The sequence below is a fragment of the Perca fluviatilis genome, chromosome 2 (genome assembly GCF_010015445.1).
Source record: "Perca fluviatilis chromosome 2, GENO_Pfluv_1.0, whole genome shotgun sequence".
Taxonomy (NCBI): domain Eukaryota; kingdom Metazoa; phylum Chordata; class Actinopteri; order Perciformes; family Percidae; genus Perca; species Perca fluviatilis.
Window position 1 is genome coordinate 27,330,935 of NC_053113.1, and position 22,474 is coordinate 27,353,408.

The 22,474-nt window shown below is 39.3% G+C and overlaps 1 protein-coding gene and 1 non-coding gene across 6 annotated transcripts in view; both read left to right on the plus strand.

Annotated features, from left to right (window-relative positions):
• LOC120545048 (cytoplasmic dynein 2 heavy chain 1) overlaps positions 1–22,474 on the plus strand; it is a 113,584-nt gene that overhangs the window by 66,989 nt on the left and 24,121 nt on the right. For all 5 annotated transcript variants that reach the window (XM_039779005.1, XM_039779045.1, XM_039779026.1 and 2 more), the window contains 8 exons: positions 6,355–6,515; positions 7,539–7,664; positions 12,770–12,880; positions 15,601–15,670; positions 15,941–16,026; positions 19,257–19,332; positions 19,599–19,825; positions 20,550–20,654. In XM_039779005.1, coding sequence (XP_039634939.1) covers positions 6,355–6,515; positions 7,539–7,664; positions 12,770–12,880; positions 15,601–15,670; positions 15,941–16,026; positions 19,257–19,332; positions 19,599–19,825; positions 20,550–20,654 — 962 coding nt within the window. The remainder of the gene's footprint in view (positions 1–6,354; positions 6,516–7,538; positions 7,665–12,769; positions 12,881–15,600; positions 15,671–15,940; positions 16,027–19,256; positions 19,333–19,598; positions 19,826–20,549; positions 20,655–22,474) is intronic.
• On the plus strand, positions 15,264–15,337 carry trnat-agu. Its single transcript has one exon. It is a non-coding gene; the product is annotated as a tRNA-Thr (tRNA).

Genomic DNA, 22,474 nt, shown 5'->3' on the forward strand with positions numbered 1-22,474 from the left:
TAAGTGTTTCATATTAGGGCTTTTCATTTTTATTTCAATCACTTAGTTGCTCTGGAAATGGGTCTCATCTTTATTAATATTTTTCACAAGGTTTCCTTTACTTATTTGCTCTCACTTGGTCAAACCAAGACCCTAAAGTATCATATGAATGAATATACACGTTTCACTTCTCATGCACACGTTTAAAGTGTATTCTAGATGTTGAAGGTAAACAAACCAACACATTAACTGAAGCTCTGCTTTGTACAAGAAGTTTGAAAAATGTGAAAATGACTTCTGTGTTTGTTCTGATAAAGGTTCAGTAAATATTTGCCCCTCTGAATTTGAGTGTGATTACTCTGCTCTGAAAAATAAACATCACAAATGACTAGATCCTTCTTTACCCCCTTTTGATAAACTACTTTACATCTGTACTCCTTCTGCTCTGTATAAGATGCTTTTTTTTTTTTTTTTACAACCTTCTGCTTTCACACTCCACGAAAGCTACATTTTCTCAGAAAGGCTTTTATTCTGAATCTCTGAGCCTTACTCGTCAATGTTTTTTTTTTCACGATAGTCCTCTCTATACTTTCTCTTTAGTGTATTTCGCCACTGTGAGAATGCCACTGTTGAGTAAATGCTACATATGCAAACAAATACGCACACTTCTCTCTGTCTGTTCTCTTTTCTCATTGTCTCTCTCTCTCTCTCCCACACTGACACAGACACACATACAAGCATTCACTTGAACGCGCACACACACACACACACATGCAGTTCTGATGTTGCTAGAGAGTGGTTAATTTATTGTACTTAATGAGCCCGTTCATTCAGTCCAGATAATCCTAATAGTGTGTTGGCTTCTGACGGCACTATCTGGGACACTGCTAATTGATGTCAGGTGAAACTAATATGCAGGTGTCAATGTATGTGTATGAAACTCATTTTCAGTTGTGTATGCTGTGTGACAAGACATGCTAATTGACTTCTGATGGTTTTAGGTTTATAGTTTATATTGTGCTTTTGTTAGCTATGTAGTAGTCTGGGTCAACGGAAGTACTTTTCCAGGATAATTGCCTGACATCTGGCTCTTGGCTCACCCAGCATATGTCCCTCACCTTCCACTCGCTGTGTGTTGCCGATATCAAACTTTGATTCAGGAGACAACAACAAACTTCAACCTAGCAAGCTAAATGCTGAAAATGGCAAGTTTTGAAGAAAATGTATGTGTGGAAGGCAGGCTTGCTTGGTTCTTTTGGCGGAATGATTGTAAAGATTTACAAAGAATATGTTCACGGCATTTACTATCTAACTGGGACGTTTTGGGACTGATTGGTGGGGATTGCTATGGATGAAGTACATACAGCAATACGCTGATAAGAGCAAATTATGTTTAACCATGTAACCAGCTAATATAAATAGCTCACGTTACTGTATTGTGTGAACAGTAACTTCATTTAATACTGGTTAATACTGGCCCAAGACGATTGTTTTTGGTGTTGGTTTAATGAAATGCAAACAAACAAGGAGCGTTTTTTTCTCATATCCTGGAATATATTTTTGGTAGAGCCAGACCTTACTCCACAGCGCTGTGGAGATAGATCTGGTAATGCGAGACTAGCTATTTAGAATTTTTTTCTTTTCCTCAAAACAACAGCTTTGTGTGTTCGTCCGTGTGCGTGCGTTTTCTGTGTGTGCGTGCGCGCGTTGTCTGTGTTTTTGAGCTGCTCACTATCCAGTTAACCACTTATGCCAAAAGTATTTTCCAGACAATTTAGTTTTCAAAAACAAAGTTGCTACTCTGATTAGCTTAGATTAGAAAAGTTACTAAATAAAACCATTTGAACACTATACCACATATCAACATAACCCCAGCTGACTGTAATGACGCTTTCTGGGTTGTCCAAATGTTAGGCCTATGTCTTCCCCTCTGATCATCCCATTGGAAATATTGTGTAAGTGCTCTTACTAATATACTAATATAAAGGTTAATATCAACCTTTGTTACAGCTTACATAACACCACATTTATAATATAAAGGTTTCAGTTTTAGTTGATACAGTTTTGTATGTTGATTAAAAGAACACACTTTATTTCCTTTACTCTCTGGTCCTGCACCTGCCTTTATCAGTCATACAGTATACCAAATACACACATGCATTTTAAAAGGCCTTTCTGGGTGTGTTAACCTTGGGAAAATGTCTGTGCTTTGGACGTCAGCATCTTTGCCATATGAATATTCATTAATGAATAAACAATAACTCAGGGCCAAACATTTCTTATTTTAATGAGAAAACCCACCCCAAAATAGAATTCATATTTTGCTGTTCCAATCGTTTTTGACAGTAAGGTAAACCTGTATGAATGTATGATGTCATCAGCTGGCTAATAGGGGCCCAGTGATACTGAGTCATTTTGTAGGCTCAGTTTAGGTTTGAGACTACAGCCAAATTAATGTTATTCGAATATTGAGTTTACAGCTCTTAAGTAGAAAATATAGCCACATCCCAGTACAATCACATTTGATGCTGTTGTAGTGACCTAGGATTGATTCCATTGATCATTTTCTATGGAGCAGCTTCAGGATGTGTCTCTAGTTTTTTTTTTTTTTACTATATTATTACTTTGCTGATCTACATGAGGAAAGCACACATCAAATTTAAATTCACAAGATAAATCTGAGCTGTATAATATTACAGGAATAACTAGCATTTATCGGTCCCTTTGGAATTCATTTTAATAAAATGCTTGCTCACTGTGAGGCTTGAACTCACAACCTTCAGATTATGAGACTGACAGGCTGCCTGCTGCACCAACAAGGCCACAAAAGGGGCTGCAGTCATGGAAAGGAATATTGATCCTTTGTGTCATGACCTAGCACTAAAGCTGTGGAGTGCAGGTTGAAGGAAACAAGATGAATAGAACCGAACTACAACAACAAAATTCATAATACAGTGCATGTGGTAGTCAATTTAGTCAGCGGTAGATGTGTGTGATTTGATGAGTGTGAGGTACGGTGACTTAACGCTGAACAGCGAAAAAACAAAACAAAGATGTGCATGAGAGATGTTGGACTGAGAGGAGCTCTAGGGCAATCACAGATTCACAACCAATGAGGAAGCGCCACTGAGTTAATGGTGATGTGGTAACATTTTCAAATAAATACCTACTTTTGGCAGTATGTAATTTGTGTCTCCACAATTCTATATATCGTTGTGAGGTGATACGTTTTTGCTAAGACAAAATTTCCCTAAGGGGACAATAAAGTATATTGTATTGTATCATTTAGCTTAACTTGTTTTCATAAAACTAAATTACCCATGTTTTTTGAAAATGATTGGCTGTAATTGTAGTGTAGTATTTACTCTAAACTCTCAAATTATTTTACAAATTTTGTTAATAGGACATTCAATAGAGCCCCAGCCGAAAAGAAGTGGTTACACAAAAGGATGGAAGGGAGAAGATATAGACAGAGAGGGAGAGAGCACTTCGGTGAGCCAGAATACTCTGACTGCCTTGTTTCCGACTGATAGCAAAAGCTCTATTGACTGAAACTCAGTGTCAGCTGTTGTGCAGCTGCTCCAGAGGGCTAATAATAATACTTGCTCATTGAGGGGCACACTACATACTTTGTGCGTGCCTATTTCAGTATTTATGGGTTTTACATCAACCCATCTCTCCATCTTTGAAGGGGTGTCTGCATAGTAACTTTCTCTGTTCATTCTTTCTTAAAAAATGACATGGTGCTCTTTGGATGCTTTTATATAGGCCTTAGTGGTCCCCTAATACTGTATCTGAAGTCTCTTTCCCGAAATTCAGCCTTGGTGCAGAATTACAGCCACTAGAGCCAGTCCAACAATGAGCTTTCCTTAGTATGTGCCATTTCTGTGTCTGTAGCTATTGAGGAGAAGAGAAGGGGGGGCAAGGTGGAGGGTGGGGGTGTGGCCTTGACCAACTGCCACTTTGCTCGTTTGAAAGCCATGATGTCGCTCTCTCTCTCATGGGTAGGCCAAATTATCTGGGTGGGCAAAGCAGAGAAAGAGGAGGTAACCTTGATTCCAGATCGCCCCATCTGAGCTTTCATTTTCTCAAAGGCGGAGCAGGATACCCAGGGCCTTAAAACACCTTCCCCATGTGAGACTCAAACTCACTGCCTTCCGATTATGAGACTGATGCGCTGCCTACAGCGCTAGCGAAGGTGTAGGAGCTTTTGTCAAATATGGAAAAAGTGAAACAATAACCATTCAGGATGGCACTCCAACCTTAGTGTGTGTGACAATTTGTTTGTCTAGGTGTCTTTGTTATACATCTCGTCTATATGCACTCCTGAGTTTGTGGGAACAAACAGCCCATCTCTCTAAGATCTCCAATTCTTTGAAGGTATGTGTCTGTGTTTCCATTTGAGCTAATTCCCTGAAAGTACAAGTGTTTTTGTCTTTTTTGTCTTTCTTCCTTGTTTGTCTTTGAGCAGTTCTAATAAAACACAGATTTACGCTATCCTAATAGAGAGATAGCTCCTTGAACGCCAAGGGAACCCATTGACTAAGGTGTAGTGTGTACAAGTGCATGCTGTGGGTGAGAGTGTGTGTCTGAATGAGAGAGAGAGAGAGACAGACAGATACAAAAAAGAACAGAAGAGAAGATGATTTTGTGTGTATGTGTTTTTGGCAGTAAATCGGTATGCTAATGAGGCATGGTCTGTAATCCTCTTACAGCTAATCTCACTCAATCCCCCCAGTCCAGGCCTGGGCACTGCTCACGCACCCAGGCATGCCTGGGTGAACACAACCACACCCACACACACACACACACACACACACACACACACACACACACACACTTGCTCGCTGCTCACTCACTGGCATGCTCTCTATTTTTCAAAATACAAACCCTGTTTCACATATGCATAAAACGCATATCTCTCTGTCTTTCAGCTTTTTTTTTATCAATCATACAGCTAAGAAGACACCCTTTTTTCTTTTAACAGTCAATCTGGATTTAAATGCAAATGTATCTGTCAGTTTTTGTAAGGTCAAGTGTTGTGTGCAACCAAGAGTCTGCTGATTAATTCTTCGCCATTCTGTGTTTCCTCCACTAAGTGTTTGAACCATAGGGAGACTGTAGCACTGTCTTTTTGTAGGCTCCTCTTTGCCCTGATTGTGTGTCATTAAAGCCAAGGTGAACTGTGCTATTCACAGACAGAGGATGCTGGTCTGCAGCACGAATACTGATTACCTGCCCATGTCAAAGGAAGTTATGTATGTATTTGTGCACGCGCATGTTCTGTAAATGCTCCCTCTTTTTTTTTGCAGTCGGACATCACAAGCCATGTGGTCAGATGACTGTTTTTCTTAGTGTTGCCATGGTGATGCAGCAAAAGGTCACTCTGTGATGTTCTCTACCAAGACCTTGTGCGTGTGCATGTTCGTGTACTTCTAGTGCAGCAGATTTCATTTGGCAGCAGACACCAAAAGAATGTTCAGGCTGGGAAAGTCGTCTCAACCAGAAAAGACAGCACTGTGTGTGTGTGTGCGCGTGCACATGTGCGTGTGTTTGTGCGTGCACGTGTGCGTGCACGTGTGCGTGCGCATGTGTTAATGCGCACGCACACATATGTATGCGTGTGTGTCTGAAAGAGATATCTGCTGATACATGTGTGAATAACTTCACAGCGGAATTTCTTAGCCACTCATACTGTGTGAGCCTGTATCGCTGCTTGTGTTTCACTATTAACCCGTATCTGATATGTCATTCATAATATTACAGCTGGATTAGAGCCTATTGCTCAGTGAGGAAATGCACACATGCAGCCACACACACACACACTTAGGCACATACACAAAGAGCCTGGCTTCTCGACACCAGGGGGCTGATAAGGCATTATTCTGCTGTGTGGTGAATACTGCTGCATACCTAGTAATCGGTATGCACAGCACATCATGCTCCTAATTTCTCTTCCTCTTCTGCCCTCTCTCTCTCTTTCTCCATCAACACCTCCCTTCTGCTGTCCCTCTTCTGCTTTTTTTTCTTTTCCCCAACCTCCCTTCCCCTTCACCCCCCTTTAGGCACTGTCAACCCCTCCCTATTCATGTCTGCCCTCTGTCTCCCTGTAATCATTTCCCTCTCCTTTCCTATCTACTCTCACCAAATGCCCATTTGCTTCTACTTACTAACATGTAGCGCCATTTCTTGTTTCCTGCTGTCTTTTTGCCTTTTATCTGTCACCTCCTGGTGTACCCTCTCTGTGCAGTATACTGTATCTAGTCACTATGACTTTGAGTGGCATATCACCTTTAAATATGATGTTGAAACACTCTTTACAGATCTGTCTTTCACACCCTTCATTCTCTTCTTATCTCCCTCTCTTCTCTGCAGGTATGAAAGAGCTCTCCCCCCCTCCTCTGAACCTGCGCCGTCTCTACACTGAGACATTGGAGTGGGAGCCAGTGTTGATCATCATCTCTCCAGGGGCAGACCCGTCCCAGGAGCTTGCAGAACTAGCAACAGAAACCGTGGGCAGGGATAACTATCATGAGGTAGAGAGTAACATCATTAAATTGGAGAAGTCATAGCAGATTAGCAAGTGCAATTACATCTTTTCAACAGAATACCAAGATCAGGTCTACAGAATTAGTATATTGTGCACCTAAACAGGGAAAATGACAATGCTACAGTTTGTTGAATGTTGTATTGAAACACAGTTTTGAGGCATAGCTCATGGTAATGTTCTGCTTGCAGAGTTCATCAATTGTAATACATTTCAAGACAGCAAGATGTCTGAGAAAACTGCCCTTGCACTTGACACTCCTACACACCTGCAGTTATTCAACATGTGGTTAATATAACTATGTAAAAACAATGCTAGTATTATTGTATTTTTTGTAATTACCAACAAATTCACTGAAGAGACCAAAACCCACAAAGAAATGTATCTTACAAACAGCCTAAAACAGCCCAAAGCCTAATATTCGGTAGCCTCTGTCCCTGTGCCGTAGAACTCCACTGTCGTTAAAAAAACTATTGAAAACACATAACAAGAGTCATTCCATTGTTTAGCGTGACAAGTTCCTTCATTACAGTTTGAGTTGTATTTTCAAAGGATTGTTTCACTCACCCTTCAAATTACTGTGGCAAGATCACTTGCCAAGTTAGAAAATGTAGCTAATATGTGTATTATCCAAGAATATTCAAATAGTTAACAGAAAAATATATTTTTACTATATTCACAACTAATTATATTTTTGCTCGTGAACCCATATATGGGGCACTAAAGATGTACAGGCTGGGTTCCACACATATGGGTGCTACATATAAATCAAATTAGTTGTGAGTTACTAGCATCAATGTGTGAATACTATTAATAAATATCACATTGGTAAACCCACTTTGCAAGTATTTCATTTACGTTTCTCCCGCTGAGGAGAGAGACAAATTCACATATTGAATCAGATTATCTGCCCCCTAACTTCTGAGAAATTACAATTTAGAATCAAATTTTCCATCCCACTGCTTCTGTTTCTCACCACCTACTACCTCCCCCACTATCTCTGTCTGTCTAGATCTCCATGGGTCAGGGGCAGGCTGATGTGGCCTTAGCTACACTCAGGGAATGTTCTCGAAATGGAGACTGGCTTTGCCTGAAAAACCTTCACCTTGTCACTATATGGCTACCGCTCCTGGAAAAAGTAAGTTGTGTGTGTGTGTGTGTGTGTGTGTGTGTGTGTGTGTGTGTGTGTGTGTGTGTGTGTGTGTGTGTGTGTGTGTGTGTGTGTGTGTGTGTGTGTGTGTGTGTGTGTGTGTGTGTGTGTGTGTGTGTGTGTCTTTTTAGGGACAGGTGTTAAAGTGCTCATATTATGCTCATCTTCAGGTAAATAATTGTATTTAGAGGTTGTACCAGAATAGGTTTACATGGTTTAAAAAAACACAATATATTTGTTGTACTGCACATTGCTGCAGCTCCTCTTTTCGCCCTGTGTGTTGAGCTCTCTCTTTTAGCTACAGAGTTCAAGATTAACTTTATTGTCCCACAACGTGGGAAATTTCGTGGGAAAAAGCTTAATAGACACTGGGATAAATAAATTTTTTAAACGGTTAAGTCTGCAGCGAGGAACTCTAAACCTCCTACCGGATGGCAGCAGCTCATATTCTGTGTGCAGAATGTGAGACGTGTCGCTAACAATTCTATTTGCTTGTCGCAAGAAAGCCTGTTTATAAATACTCTGCATGGATAAGTGCTCTTTAACACCAATGATCTTCCATGCAGTATGAATCAATCGTAACAGTTTAGTTTTCAACTGCACAGGGAGGTTGCCAAACCAAGCTGAGTGATGGTTTGGTTGTGGATGACAACAGGCCTGTGGTCACCGACTCCCCGAGGATCAAATACCAGCTCTTCAGTCTTGGAAACATTTAAAACAAGGTGGTTATTGTCGCACCAATTCACAAACCTTTCCATTTCTATAAAATAATCAGATGGGTCACAGTTCTTTTTCAGCAGAGATAAAATTGCAGTGTCATCAGAAAATTTAATGACATGATTATTTGGATAAAAAATTCTGCACTCATCTGTGTATAAAGTGAAAAGGACAGGTGAGCTGACACAGCCCTGGGGGGCTCCTGTGCTCAACATTTTTGATTCAGATAGAGTCCCATTAACGCTGACCTGCTGTCTACAATTGGTTAGGAATGAGTGATACCATTTGATAATAAGGGGGTGTACTTTAAAATCATTCAGCCTCTTAATTAACAAATGTGACTGCAGCGTATTAAAAGCTGAGCTAAAATCAACGAATAGGAGGCGTGCGTATGAGGTAGAATCCTCTAAATGTCTGTTAATACTATGTGTCACAGCAATGATGGCATCATCAGTGCTTCTATTACTCTTATATGCAAACTGAAAGGGATCTAAAAGACAACTGACCTCTGTTTTCAAGAACTGTATGATAATTTTCTCAAAACACTTCATCACCAGTGACGTACGTAAGTGCTACAAGACGGTAGTGAGGCATCTAATTTCTATTCCATCTTTGTTGGAAGTCATACATGCACAGTACCTAGGTAAGGACTACTACCCAGTCAGAAGCAGAGTATTAAGTGAGTGCCACGCTAGCAGCTAGGCGAGCATTATAAAGTGTGTTATAAAGTGTGTTACAAAGTGACGCACGTTTGTCACAGAAGTAAAGGCTGGACTACAATAGAGCTGTTTGGAGCAGTTTGCGAACAGTGTTTTCTGTTGGAGATGGTAGGTCCCTTTGGGGTAGACTTTGGGCTTTTTCATTTTGTAAACCTATAACATGCACAAAAAAAGATATATAACACGATAAAGGAAAGGGGGAAAGCATAATATGAGCATTTTAACATTTAGCTGGGCATGTGTGTGTGATTTTTGTTTTTCTCTGTAGTTTGTTTAAGAGGGGTTGTTTAAAATATTGTGCTATTTCTAATTTTTGGAGAATAGCATCTGACAAGGACCTTTATTGATCAATTCAGGTTATTCTACAAGGATTCTGTATATTTATATCTTACGTTACAAGGGTATAGCTAACCTGGGCTTGTTGAACAACAAAACACAGCTACTAAAGACTAACCTAGCTCGTAACATTAACGGTTATTGGTCTCCTCTCCCTGCGTGATGCATTTAACGTGACAATGAGACCTGTGCTTGTCTGGATGTGTGTATACTTTCCTCCTAAGAGGGGTTTTGCTGTGTTAAACTGATTCACCCAGCCGCTGTTTCGTCTCATGTTCCGAAACCAAGCCTGCCACCGTCACCAGCCGCCGTCAACGCGCGTGACAGACTCCCAATCCGCCTTCCAGTGTCTCTGTTGAATTCTCCGCCAGCCTGCTCTCTTTGTTGTTAGTTCAGGTTTTAAAAGGTGTATCTACAAATGGTTGTATTGTGGGGAAACAAGAATAGTCTTTCAGTGTCTTTGTCTTCAACAGTCTTTCCGTGTGGTAGCGCATGGTTTTCAGCGTAAGCCTGTCATCCATAGTGCTCATGTTGCTCGTCCTTTATGTTTTTATTATTGTGTACATGTGCTTGTGGGTTAATATGTGTCTTCCACTTTCTTTGTCTTTATTTGTATCTGTGTGCTTTTCCTGGGGTTCTGTTTAGTGCTGTGTCATTGTAGCAGGTCATATTTCGGTTGGAGGCACAGCTGTTGGCAGTGATTGGCCTATGTCTGTGTGTGTTCCCTTATCTGTGTGTGAGTGAGAGCATGTTTGTGTTTTTTGTGTGACTTAAACCACAGCTCTCCTCTTCTACTTTTGTCCTTATATGTTCCAATCACCTCACCTCTCTCTCTTCTCTCTTCCTAGTATTTAATTTTGTATTTGTTTTCACCTCTACATACTGGCTACATCCCACATTTTCTCAACACTTCTCTTGTCCCCCCCCCATATTGCATAACAAAAATCTCTCTTTCTGTCTGTCCCTCTTCTTCTTACAGTTTCATTGTCTCGCTCTTTGGCCAGAAACCAATGAGTTTGCGGTCTCAGCAGTCAAGCTTGAAATGAAAAACTGACGCAACAAGGGGAATGAGGGAGGCAGGGAGCATAGGAAAAAAAGAATGAAGACAGTGTATGTAAAAGGAGGGAGGTAGGGAAAGATAAACTGAGTCTCAGCAGGCAGGTGGAAATTCTACCAAGAGAGGGCTTTGTTTTAGTATCTGTTTCTGTATCTGTGTCCGTCTGCTCAGTCTTACTGTATCTCTCAATGTAGTTTCAAAATTTTCCGGCTTCTTTTTGCCATCTGTCTCTCCAGTCCTTCCCTCCTTCACTAAACCAGTTGGCCAGTTAGAGAGAGGAGAATGAGGGAAGAGAGACAGCGAAGGAGTGCGGTCAGTGTTGATAATTGAAGTTGGCAGTGCAGATGTCCTCTCATCCCTGTTTATTCATATTCTTCCACTTGCTCCCTTGTTTTCTTTCTCTTATTTTTCACATCAACCACTCCATTATCTGTCTTTCAATCTATCTATCTATCAGTCTATCACTCGAAATGTTTTTATGTCTGCCAATCACAATATAATGAAATAATGACATATTTTGATGCAGAGCTTTGTATCACAATAGCTAAATGAAATAATGTCCAGAATCACATATATTGTGATATGAGCATTATTAATGGTCAAATCATTGTGATAGGATTATATCAGGAGTTACTGTATCTAATCTCTAGTATGCAGATACAACTTTCCTTCAGCAAAAAATTGTGTATGTGTTAGTATCTATCTGCGTATGAGTGGTGTGTTATCACACTCTGTGCATCTGTACTATATGGATACATTCTAACAAAGAAAGGTTTTGATGTAAAATCAATTAGAACTTTCTCTCCCACTCTCTGTCCTTTCTCTGTATCTACCAATCCGTTTCTTCTTTGTCAATGCATCTTCTCACAATACTATAATTCGTTCAAGAGGAATTTTGGATGACAACACATCAGACACACACACACAAACACACACACTCCCTATGAGAGACAGAGAAGTTTCCTTCGAGGGTTGTCAGTTCCATGTGTATTTTGATTTTTTTGTAATCATGTGTGCTTCCACAAGAATGCGTTAGCTTTCAAATGATGCAGAAACACATTGATTACAATTCTGTGTGTTTGTGTGTGTGTGTGAGAGAGAGAGAGAGAGAGAGAGAGAGAAAGAGAGAGAGAGAGAGAGAGAGAGAGAGAGAGAGAGAGAGAGAGAGAGAGAGAGAGAGAGAGAGAGAGAGAGAGAGAGAGAGAGAGAGAGAGAGAGAGAGAGAACCCAATCAGACCCTAAGGTGCAAGCATACTATTTTTAACCACAAGTCTTCGAGACAGATAGAGAGTTAGGGGGAAGGAATGTAAAAAGAGAAGACAGACAAAGATAGCTGGAAATTGAGATAAAGAGACAATGGTGGAGACAGAGAAAAGAAGAGCTGCAGAGAGAGAGAGAGAGAGAGAGAAACAAATATTTTGAAGTGAGGTGAATGGGCTATCGTTGTGGAGAATCTGTCATTGTGCAATGACTCTAATGGAGAAAGAATTACATTAAAAAAAAAAAATACTATAATGGTTATCCTCCTTATATTATTTTCCTATTTACTCTATTTTCTGATGTAAAGACGATCCCCATGCAAAAGAGAGTTAACAGCTCTCATTGGACCACACTGTATAAATACAGTTTGAGTGAATAAACCACATATGCTTACAAAGATAAAAAACTTGACAAAAGGTTTTACAAGGAAAAAAGCTATTGTTTTAAGTGGGGTTTTAGTTGCAACTCACAGTTGCTTAAACATCAATTTACCGATTAGAAATTTGCTTTAAGGGAATCTATGGAAGTCGGTGAATTATTTCAAAGTTACGAATTTGAAAAACCGCAGTATAAAGTTATTACTCTACTCTTGTGTGAACTTTGTGGTTTGCACTTTTACCTCACATCAAGAAGGTCCTGTGTTTAAATTCAACCCAGCTGGCTGGGGTCTGCATTTGTTTATATATTGGGATAAACTCCAGCCCTTTGCCACCATTAACAAGATAAGCAGTTTAGAAAATGGATGGACCTGTGTGATACAGTGTCTGAACAATGTGTGAAATCAAAGGATCAAGTCTTAGTGTCCCAATTAATGAGTTTTATGCTTTTAAATACTACACACTATATGTGTGTGTGTGTTTGCATGTGTAAATGAAGACCTCAGCTAAGAGCTGTATCCACAGACAGAGACTACTGCGAAAGTAGTCTGGTCTCATATAACTCTCCTGTGATGATCTCTTAATGTGTTCAATGTGTCTAATGTGTGTACTGTCCTTCCTCCACAGGAGTTAAATGTGCTACACCCTAAAGCAGACTTCCGTCTCTGGCTGACAGCTGAAGTTCACCCCAGATTTCCTCCCATACTGCTGCAGTCCAGCCTCAAGATCACTTACGAGGTACTGACACACACACACACACACACACACACACACACACACACACACACACACACACACACACACACACACACACACACACACACACACACACACACACACACACACACACACACACACATTCACCAGCACACATACAGGCATAGAAACAATAACACCATAATACTCCTACAGTAGCTTACAATAAAGTTTATGTTTGGTAGCATTGACCTAACTCACCTTTACACACAAACATGGACCTTACACATTTGTGTAGGCACACTGTGCACAAATGCTCATTATCTGTATTGGTTTAGTTCCATATACAGTGTTGACATTATACAGTATTGAAACTTTCAATTTCCCAAACATAGACTGTTGATCTCTATGAATCTCTACATAATGCTGTCACGTTTGTCTGAGCCCCAGTGGGCCATGTTACTAGGTTGCATACTCACTAGAGTGTAGAATGTGTAAGGGCTATGTTTGTTTGAAATGTCATGTGTATTCATGGTAATGTGTGTGTCTTTTATCCTCTATATATTGGCTACAAATGCAATGCAGCCACATATACTGTACGTTTGTATGGAGATGCAGAAGCCTGCAGCTTGTGTGTTAGTGATGCGTGTTTTAGTGCTCAGTGTGTTTCTGGGAGTCATGCTCAAGGGGTTAGCTGCTTCGGCAGCCAAGCATGCTGCACAAACAGCCTCTCTCTCTTTTCTCTCTCTCTCTCTGTCTCTGCCTGTCTGTCTATTTTTTCTGTTCACTCTCTGAGGCACACACACACACACACACACACACACACAAACACATATACTCTTTCATGGGCAAATGTATTGATATACTTTGTATTTATGCACACACATCCTGAACACATCTCTAGAGAAGTTACTGTAATACTGTATATCATTTCTGGACTGCAGAACAAGTGTCAGAGCCAATAAGTCAAACCAAAAACAAATAGTATACATACAAACTGATACTCATAGCTTTTGTTTTTGCTACTGTGATTGTTTTAGGATTATACAGAGCTGATCTGCAAGACTGGTGCTGGAGCTGATCCATGTGTTGTAGTAGTAGTATTCATAGTAACACAGTACATGTGAACTTGCAGTATATGACATTGCATGCACACACACACACACACACACACACACACACACACACACACACACACACACACACACACACACACACACACACACACACACACACACACACACACACACACACACACACACCATGACTTCATTTCCACACTGGCCCCCTTATCTACAACTCACTTTTCAAAAATGCTTAGAGCACAAGACTTCAGTGTAGCAAAAACACATTTCCAAGCTACAGTCTAAACTTGTATCCCATTGACTGTAGCTCCTTCACCCAACCCTGAACACCTAACCCCACACTCGACTCCCCTTTGCAGTTTAATGTTGAAGCCTCAGAAATATGTTTAGTGCCTTGTATTAGACAGTGCAAACCAACAGCTAAAACATAGAGCAAATGTTGAATTATACAAATGTATTTTCAGTGAAAATACACAGAACCAGCAGGCAGTAGCTCAATGTAAGAATAAAAAGTATCAAAAGGGTAATTTAATAGTTAGTGTCTAAAAGGAGAGATAACATAATACTTGGGGTGAATAAAAGCTCAAGATGTACCTTCAGCACTGTTCTCACAAATGAGTAAAATTCAGACTGACTGTGGAAGTTCAATGTAAAAATGTAAGCATCTTGCAAATACACATATCTAGTGTATATGTAGTGATTTTGCCAATTTTGGCAAATTTAGTAAATGTGCATTACTGGTTGTGTGTGTTATCAAAACCTCCAGATAGAGGTACCAAATGTTCAGCAAAGCTGATGATGTGTGAACTGATGTCAATGTATGCTTATCTACACACACTTTCTACACACCCGAGCAGTACTTCATGCAGACTGTTTTCTGAAAATGTATGCTTATTGTTTCTATTCTAAAAAAGAACATAATGTTGTGAAATGTACAGACAATTGTTCACAAATACAATATGTGCTGACTAATGTAGAGAATATACCAACTAAAGTACAGTATACCATAGGAACATAGGTGGTAATGGCTATTGGGTGTCCAACACTGGCCAAACAATGTTTGTTTTTTTCAGTTTATTCGAAGACTCTTGTAATTATAAAACTTTAGAATCTAGATCTGTTATAGCATTTGTATCTAGGTAGTATCCTCTTTCCTTTTTTTTAACAAACATTCTGATAACCAGTCTTGAATTCCTAATATGACATACAGTACACATCCATACATTTGATACATTATATATATTATACATTATTACATACATGCATACATTCACTTATTTGTGAATGTGTTGCAAATATATATCCATTGTTCCAAATCTTTCTACAGTTGGCAACCACTAGGCGCTGTGGCTTAGTTGGTTAAAGTGCCTGTCTAGTAAACAGGAGATCCTGGGTTCGAATCCCAGCAGTGCCTTTTTTTTTTTTTGTCCCATATCTCCTTACCATGCAGCACATAAGTCTTGCACACATGTTCAATGTCTCCCTATGCCTTGCCATTTTTCTGTGCTTGTATGACAGATTGTTTGGACCTTGCAATCTGAAGCATTGAACATTTGAATGTTGCCAGAGGTTCCATCATAATAAAACCCTTTCTTTCTTTCCCTTTCCATCTATCCTTATTTACCTTGTCCCTTTCCTTTCGGTCTATTTGTCCTCCCTTTCTTTTCCCATCTACAGGCTCCTCCCGGGTTGAAGAAAAATCTTCTGAGAACATATGAATCGTGGAGTCCAGAGCAGATCAGTAAAGGTTGGCTCTTCTATTCTCTTGAACAAAGAAATTCTAGTGAGCTTGCAAGTTCTGGGACAGAAACTGAACAGCAGCAAATGGGGCAACAACACAGCATTCAAAAGCATTCACGGCAGAATACAGCATGCTTAATTCTCCTCTCAGTCTTCTCTGTTGTATGTTGTTTGATGAATAATAGATAACTGCCCTCAAGGCTTATTGAGCACGGACACTGATAATGAGTGCTCATTGTAGTTATTTTGGTTGTGACATGCTGTCTAATGTGTGCAGGAGGCATCCTGGCCAGAGCCCAGTCTTTGTTCTGTCTGGCTTGGTTCCATGCTGTCTGCCAAGAGAGGCGCAAATACATACCACAGGTAAAATACACAAACACTCCAATGTAGACCAGAGTGGTCATAGTTCTATAATTTCATCTACTGTAGCATTAAATGAAAAAGAGGAAGAATACAGCACTTGTTTAATGTTGTAATAGTCCTGCATGCAGAATGAAGACAATGGCATAAACAGACAAACTAACCAGCTCCTTATTCCCGTCAAATTTTCCTGCCATTGAATTAATGTTTTTTTATGAATGCTACTAGCATTAGACGCTGTTGCATATAGATACTTAACATCAATACTTACTGCACAGCATAATACGCTTCAATGCCCTTTGAAATCACAAACTTTTGGTAGTTTTTACTTGTGAAAACCTAAAGATGTATTTACACACACTCCTATGACCTTATTTCCACACTGGTTATCACAGGTACATAATTACTGGATAAAATAAGTTTATTTGATATAGCACATTTTACAGACAGAGTGCTTCACATGATGAAAATGGTTAAAATACAGTAAGACCCAAACAGTATGAGATATACATTATATATAATGAGCAAACCGTTGTACAGTTTATATTCACAGCACACATCTAAACATAACACAGCTATACAAATGCATGATTTATTTATTTCCTGGGCAGCTAATGACAATTACAAAAACCATACCGATTGATATTCAAAGAGAAGAAGTTACACCAACATAGAAAGTCATCGTCTAGAAAGGGTAAAAACCTAACCCAGAGTTCACTTTTCTTTGTCATTACTGTGCTGTGCCACCGGCAGAGTCTTTGTTTGTGTATGTGTGCATGCAACTGTGAATATAAGTCTTTGTAGTAAACTTGCCTGCTGGTCAACACGCACATGGAAAACTGATTGTAGACCAAAGGTTTTGCACTTATAAGTCAGGACAGTGGAAACGTCGGAAATAGTCCTACTGTATGATGTCATAAACTGTCAAGAGATTTTACAAAAGAGTCAACTGAAAATGGATTTTATTGACCCACTGCATATAGTTACTATTGTTTTTAAACTGACGTGTATCTCAGCTTTAACAGTCTTACAGTAGCTTTAAATAAAGCAAAATGGTGTGTTTTACCTGTGCCAGAATCAACTCAAGATGTTTGGAGACTGAACACAGTATTTCCTAATTTTGAACAACAGCTCTATTAATAAATCATCTCTACATAACAAGCTAGAGGGTGTAAAGAATGACATTATTTGCATCCCTATAGAAAACCAGACTATTTTGTCATTTGCAACCTTGGGTGGAAATGAATCAGTCTCCCTGCCTAGTCTCTCTTTTTTTTTTTTTTTTTTTTTTTTTTTTTTTTCTCCGCACTGAATCTCTGGTAAGTGTTTTAATTTGATATGGTAATGTTATTCCTCATCCAAGAACATGATCGCCTAATTATTCAAAGTCACAGCTACTTTCGTCCACTCGACCATCGCTTACTTTCTACTCACTTCGTCTGCTGCCCTTTCTCCTTTTCTCATTTATTCTCTCCCTGTTTTCATCCTTTTTACATGCTGAAAAGGCAGAAACCATTTAATTTAAAAAGACAGAGGAATAGACATCGAGATGCAAAGGGAGGGAAGAGAAAAGAGGAGAGATGAAAGCAGAGAGACAGACAGGTTTTCACATGTACAGCCTAAATAAAACAAAACATGTTCGTGTGTGTGTGTGTGTGTGTGTGTGTGTGTGTGTGTGTGTGTGTGTGTGTGTGTGTGTGTGTGTGTGTGTGTGTGTGTGTGTGTGTGTGTGTGTGTGTGATAGGAAGATCAGGGTTTTTGTTTGCCATAAGAGAACAAAAGAGGGGCCAATTGTGTCTGGTGAACTACTGTAGGTAGCTCACTATCTCAAGTGCTCACAAAGTAATTGAAAACATGTGCACACACAATCAATTAACACACATAAGCACACATACACACACATACACAGTCACCTTTAAAAGACCCATACAATGAATAAGACTATATTAAGACTTTATATGAATAACTCATACAACTGAAAAAACAGTCAATGCTATGTACATACATACATGCATGAACACAATCTGAAATCTCACTTGCACATAAATAAGCATATTCATTAAATGTAGTAGAAACATGCCCCACTGCCTGTGAATACACGGTCAAGCACAAAATTACTGAACAAACAACATATACTTAATCATTCAAAGAATTACTGAACATGCCTACACACGTTTCCTCCACCCCTCACCTCATCCACCTATAGCATCAGTGGGCAGATTACAACTGCTGATTGAATAGCAGTGAAGTGCAACAAACACACTAACTGAGACTGCCTCACACTCAATTATTTTTTTAACACTTTTGTGATTTTTTTTCATCCTTCTTAGATGGTCAATGTTGTTATACTGTGTGTGTTCTGTTGTACATTTGTGCATATGTTGTCTGATTGCAGCAGACTTGTTTTCTTTCCTGAAGCCTCAGTGCTAATGTCTTCACTCCCTGTAGTTTAAAGCAGAGTGTATCATGTCTCTGTATTTGCAAAAACTGGACTGATCTTAATTTTGTGATTTACTCACTAACGTTATGGGAGGTTTGCTTGTGACCAAACGGTAAAAGTCGAGGAAGTGAATAGTAATCTAACAATAGTATCCTTCACTCAACAGCTACTGGGGATTTTCCCTTCTACAGGTTATTAAGGAAGTTTATATAGGGGCTGTATTACAAATAACATTCCATTGTGTTGGGTTGCTGAAAGGTATCAATGAGTGTAAATGTGTAATATTTGAGCTGATCATTACAGAGGCAAGTAGATGTATGTATATGTTTTAATGGTCTCAATTATTGCTTATAAACACGGTGGATAGTTACCCTAAAAATGAGAGCCACAAGAGAAATTATATTAGATTGAGGAGATATATCAGCGTTCATCACACTCTTAACTGATCATTCATGTGATTAAGACTGCACAGTTTAAGAAGGACAGGGAATATGTGTGAGGATGATACTTCAATCCTCAAACACGTGTGCATGTGTGATGCGAGATTACTGTTTGGTTGCCAAATTCTAAAAGTAAGTACTTGAGCATGTAGTAAAATAAATATATTATATATATATATATATATATATATATATATATATATAAATATATTATATATATAATTATATATTATAAATATATTTTATATATATATATATATAATAATTATATATTATAAATATATTTTAATATATATATATACAAAATGCTTGTAATTTTTGTACTTATTCCCCCTCCTCTGTGCTTTATCCAGGGTTGGACTAAGTTCTATGAGTTTTCTATGTCGGACCTCCGTGCTGGCTTTGAGATCATCGACAGGCTTTTTGAAGGTAGGAGGGCTGGTAACAAACATTACAATGCATTGGAGAGCTCTGTTTATTTGCAATTACCTCTTTAATTTAAACTTCCCCTGATAGAGCATGAGCATTTGCTTTTCTATGCAGTGCACATGTAATCCCTTCATTGTATCTCTCTGTCTTTCTGGATGCGTGTGTGTGTGTGTGTGTGTGTGTGTGTGCGCGCACGTTAGCGTTCTTTTGTTATGTGTGCACTCATTACATATGTTTATAGCTTTCTTTGTGTCGGTGTGTCCAAGGGGGTAAACCTTTCCAGTGGGAGTTTGTCCATGGCCTATTGGAGAGTGCCATATATGGTGGACGGATCGACAACCCCTCTGACCTCCGCATCTTACGCTCCTACCTAGAGCAGTTCTTCTCTGCACGTCTCCTATCGTCCTCCATCTCAGCTGGTCAGAGAAAGAGCAAAGGAGGAGCGCGCTTCTTTCCACCTCAGATCAGCCTCCCGAACTCTTGCTCAGTATTGGTAGGTTGTCAAGTTGACACAGTGGTGTAACACATGCAGTTAGCAAGCACACATTTTATTTTGCAGTATACAGTAGGTGGTGTATGTATGGCTCGCAAAGATTTTCAAGAAATTAATTGCCGTAGAGAAATAAAAGGAGCACTATTTTTTTTCTTCTGTACTTTAAAGCTTAAGCTGCTGGTCCTAGGTTTACTTTCAGAGAAGCAAAAACAATGTATCCATTTAGTTTACACAATTGGTTTTGTTATTCTAATGCAATGCCGTCTGTTGATGCAGCTTAGTATACACAAAAAATAAAGGGGCACATGCCCGAAACTGTTCATAAGATGTCTTTTCATTTGAAGTAGAGCCATTAAAAGACCATTTGGTAAGCAAAAAAAGTCTACGGAAATCTATGAACTTTTTAAATCAATTTAAGTCAGTAGTAAGTAGGAGTTCAGTTTAAAGTACTTGTTTCTGCCAAACGGATTATGTTAAACAATACAGTACAAACAACACACTTAATAAAGGACAACATAGCATTCATTATGCTATACTCCCACATTGCAATCTAACAAGAATGCTTCACGTTTTTACTATTTCAATATAGTGGCATGTGTTGGTAATGTGTCTTAGAGCCATTATAAAAATAGGCAGCATGGTCACATTCTGTCTCTCTTTATATGGGCAAGTGGGTGCATTTCTGTGTGTGACCTGTACTGTATCTGTCTGTGTGTCTTCCCAGGACTATCGCAGCGTAATAGAGAATCTCCCAGAGGATGACAGACCTGCATTCTTTGGTCTGCCTGCCAACATAGAGAGATCCTCCCAGAGAATCATCAGCTCTCAGGTGCACCCACGCACACACACTCATACACATGCAGCTAACTGCTTTTTCCCACAAAGACATCACACACCACCACCACCACAACCTCCATCACTTCCTCAGAATTGCAGAGATGCAAACACAAAGGCACCCACCCACCCACACACACACACACACACACACACATTTATTCCCATGCACTCATACAAACTAACAGGGAAATTCACATATATAGCGGGAACAAGCAAGCATGTGGATCTGGTCAGTACAGATACTGGTGTTTTCCAGCTCCACTCTGTGAGTCAGGTCAAAGTAGTTCTGCCAAAAGGAAGTCTCAGTTTCTCAGTTTCTCACTTTTTCACTTTCACTGCGCTCTTTGTACAGGAAGGCAATTTATCTCCTAAATACTGTTCTAATTACATAGGTGATTACTCTACCAGATTGTATGTGAAACGTGCAGTTACATTGTGTGGCATTGCAGTTCTTTGTGTTTTATCAGTCTAAACCCTGTGTATGTGTGTTTGATTGTGAGTTAAAACATAATAAGAATAATAATAACTTTATTTGTATAACACCTTTCACACAAAGTTCTTTACAATAAGGAAATTGCTTGACCTCAAATGAGCATAAAAACAGGGATAGAATTAGATTAGATTCAACTTTATTGTCATTGTGCAGAGTACAAGTACAAAGACAACGAAATGCAGTTTGCGTCCAACCAGAACCAGAATACCATAACTAATGGCATTGATGGCAAATAAAACACACCTGACAAAAAAATACATAGAATGCATAAAATCAAGTAAAGTACAACATTTTAAAAGAAAGGAGAGGTGGAGAGGCGAGTAGGATTTCAGTTGTGTCCTCGTTAAACTCTAAGAAATTATTGCTCATCCATTTCATTATTGTTGAAAGACAGTTATGTAATGGTAGTATAGCTGCAGAATCATCTGGTTCAGCAGAACACAAATGTGTGCGTTTACCCTTCAGACAAACCCACAACTCCAGTCATATTGCGGGGAACCACCTCCATTGTGGAGACATGAAAGCAGTTTATTTTAGGGTCAGGACTTCAATTTAAGGTTAAAGCATTTCACCAGACAGCCATCCATTTCCATTTATTTCACTATCAGATAAAATGTACTTTGCTGAGATGTAAAACAAGGTTTGGATGGGTAATCCATCACAATGAATATCATGTCTGTTGTTATTGTTGTCAAGGTTATGTTGATATTGTGTGGTCATTGTTTTTGTACGTGTAATCAGTGTAATGTTCAACAGTCTTTAAAAAGGGAAAGGACGATTCATTTAGAGAATTACTGGCCAAAAGGTTGAGGTTAGACAAGTAAGTAAGTATAAAGCTGAGGGTAGAATGTCTCAACCTTGAATCTGCTTGACATGCAGACAGGGTCACCAAACGTGTGCACCTGATATTTTTTGGCTTTCTGTCTGTTTGCATGTTGTTCATGTTGTCATGAATAATTACTATTTGTGTGTGTGTGTGTGTGTGTGTGTGTGTGTGTAGTGTTTGATGGTCACTGCAGATTCTGATGTAACTCAATGCAACACATTCACATATGCACCTAATGTGTTCTTTCACTGTTATTATACACTGTATATATATATATATATATATAGGGTGGACGAGAGGGTCGCCTCCCTACGCCTGCGGGTTGTGGGGGGGAAAACTCTGACTGTTGTTTGTGCTTATGCACCAAACAAGAGTTCAGAGTATTCGGCCTTCTTGGAGTCCTTGAGTGGAGTCCTGCATGGGGCTCCCGTGGGGGTAGTAGTAAGTGTATTACTACACACCACACTAATACACTAAGTATTAATTTAAATAA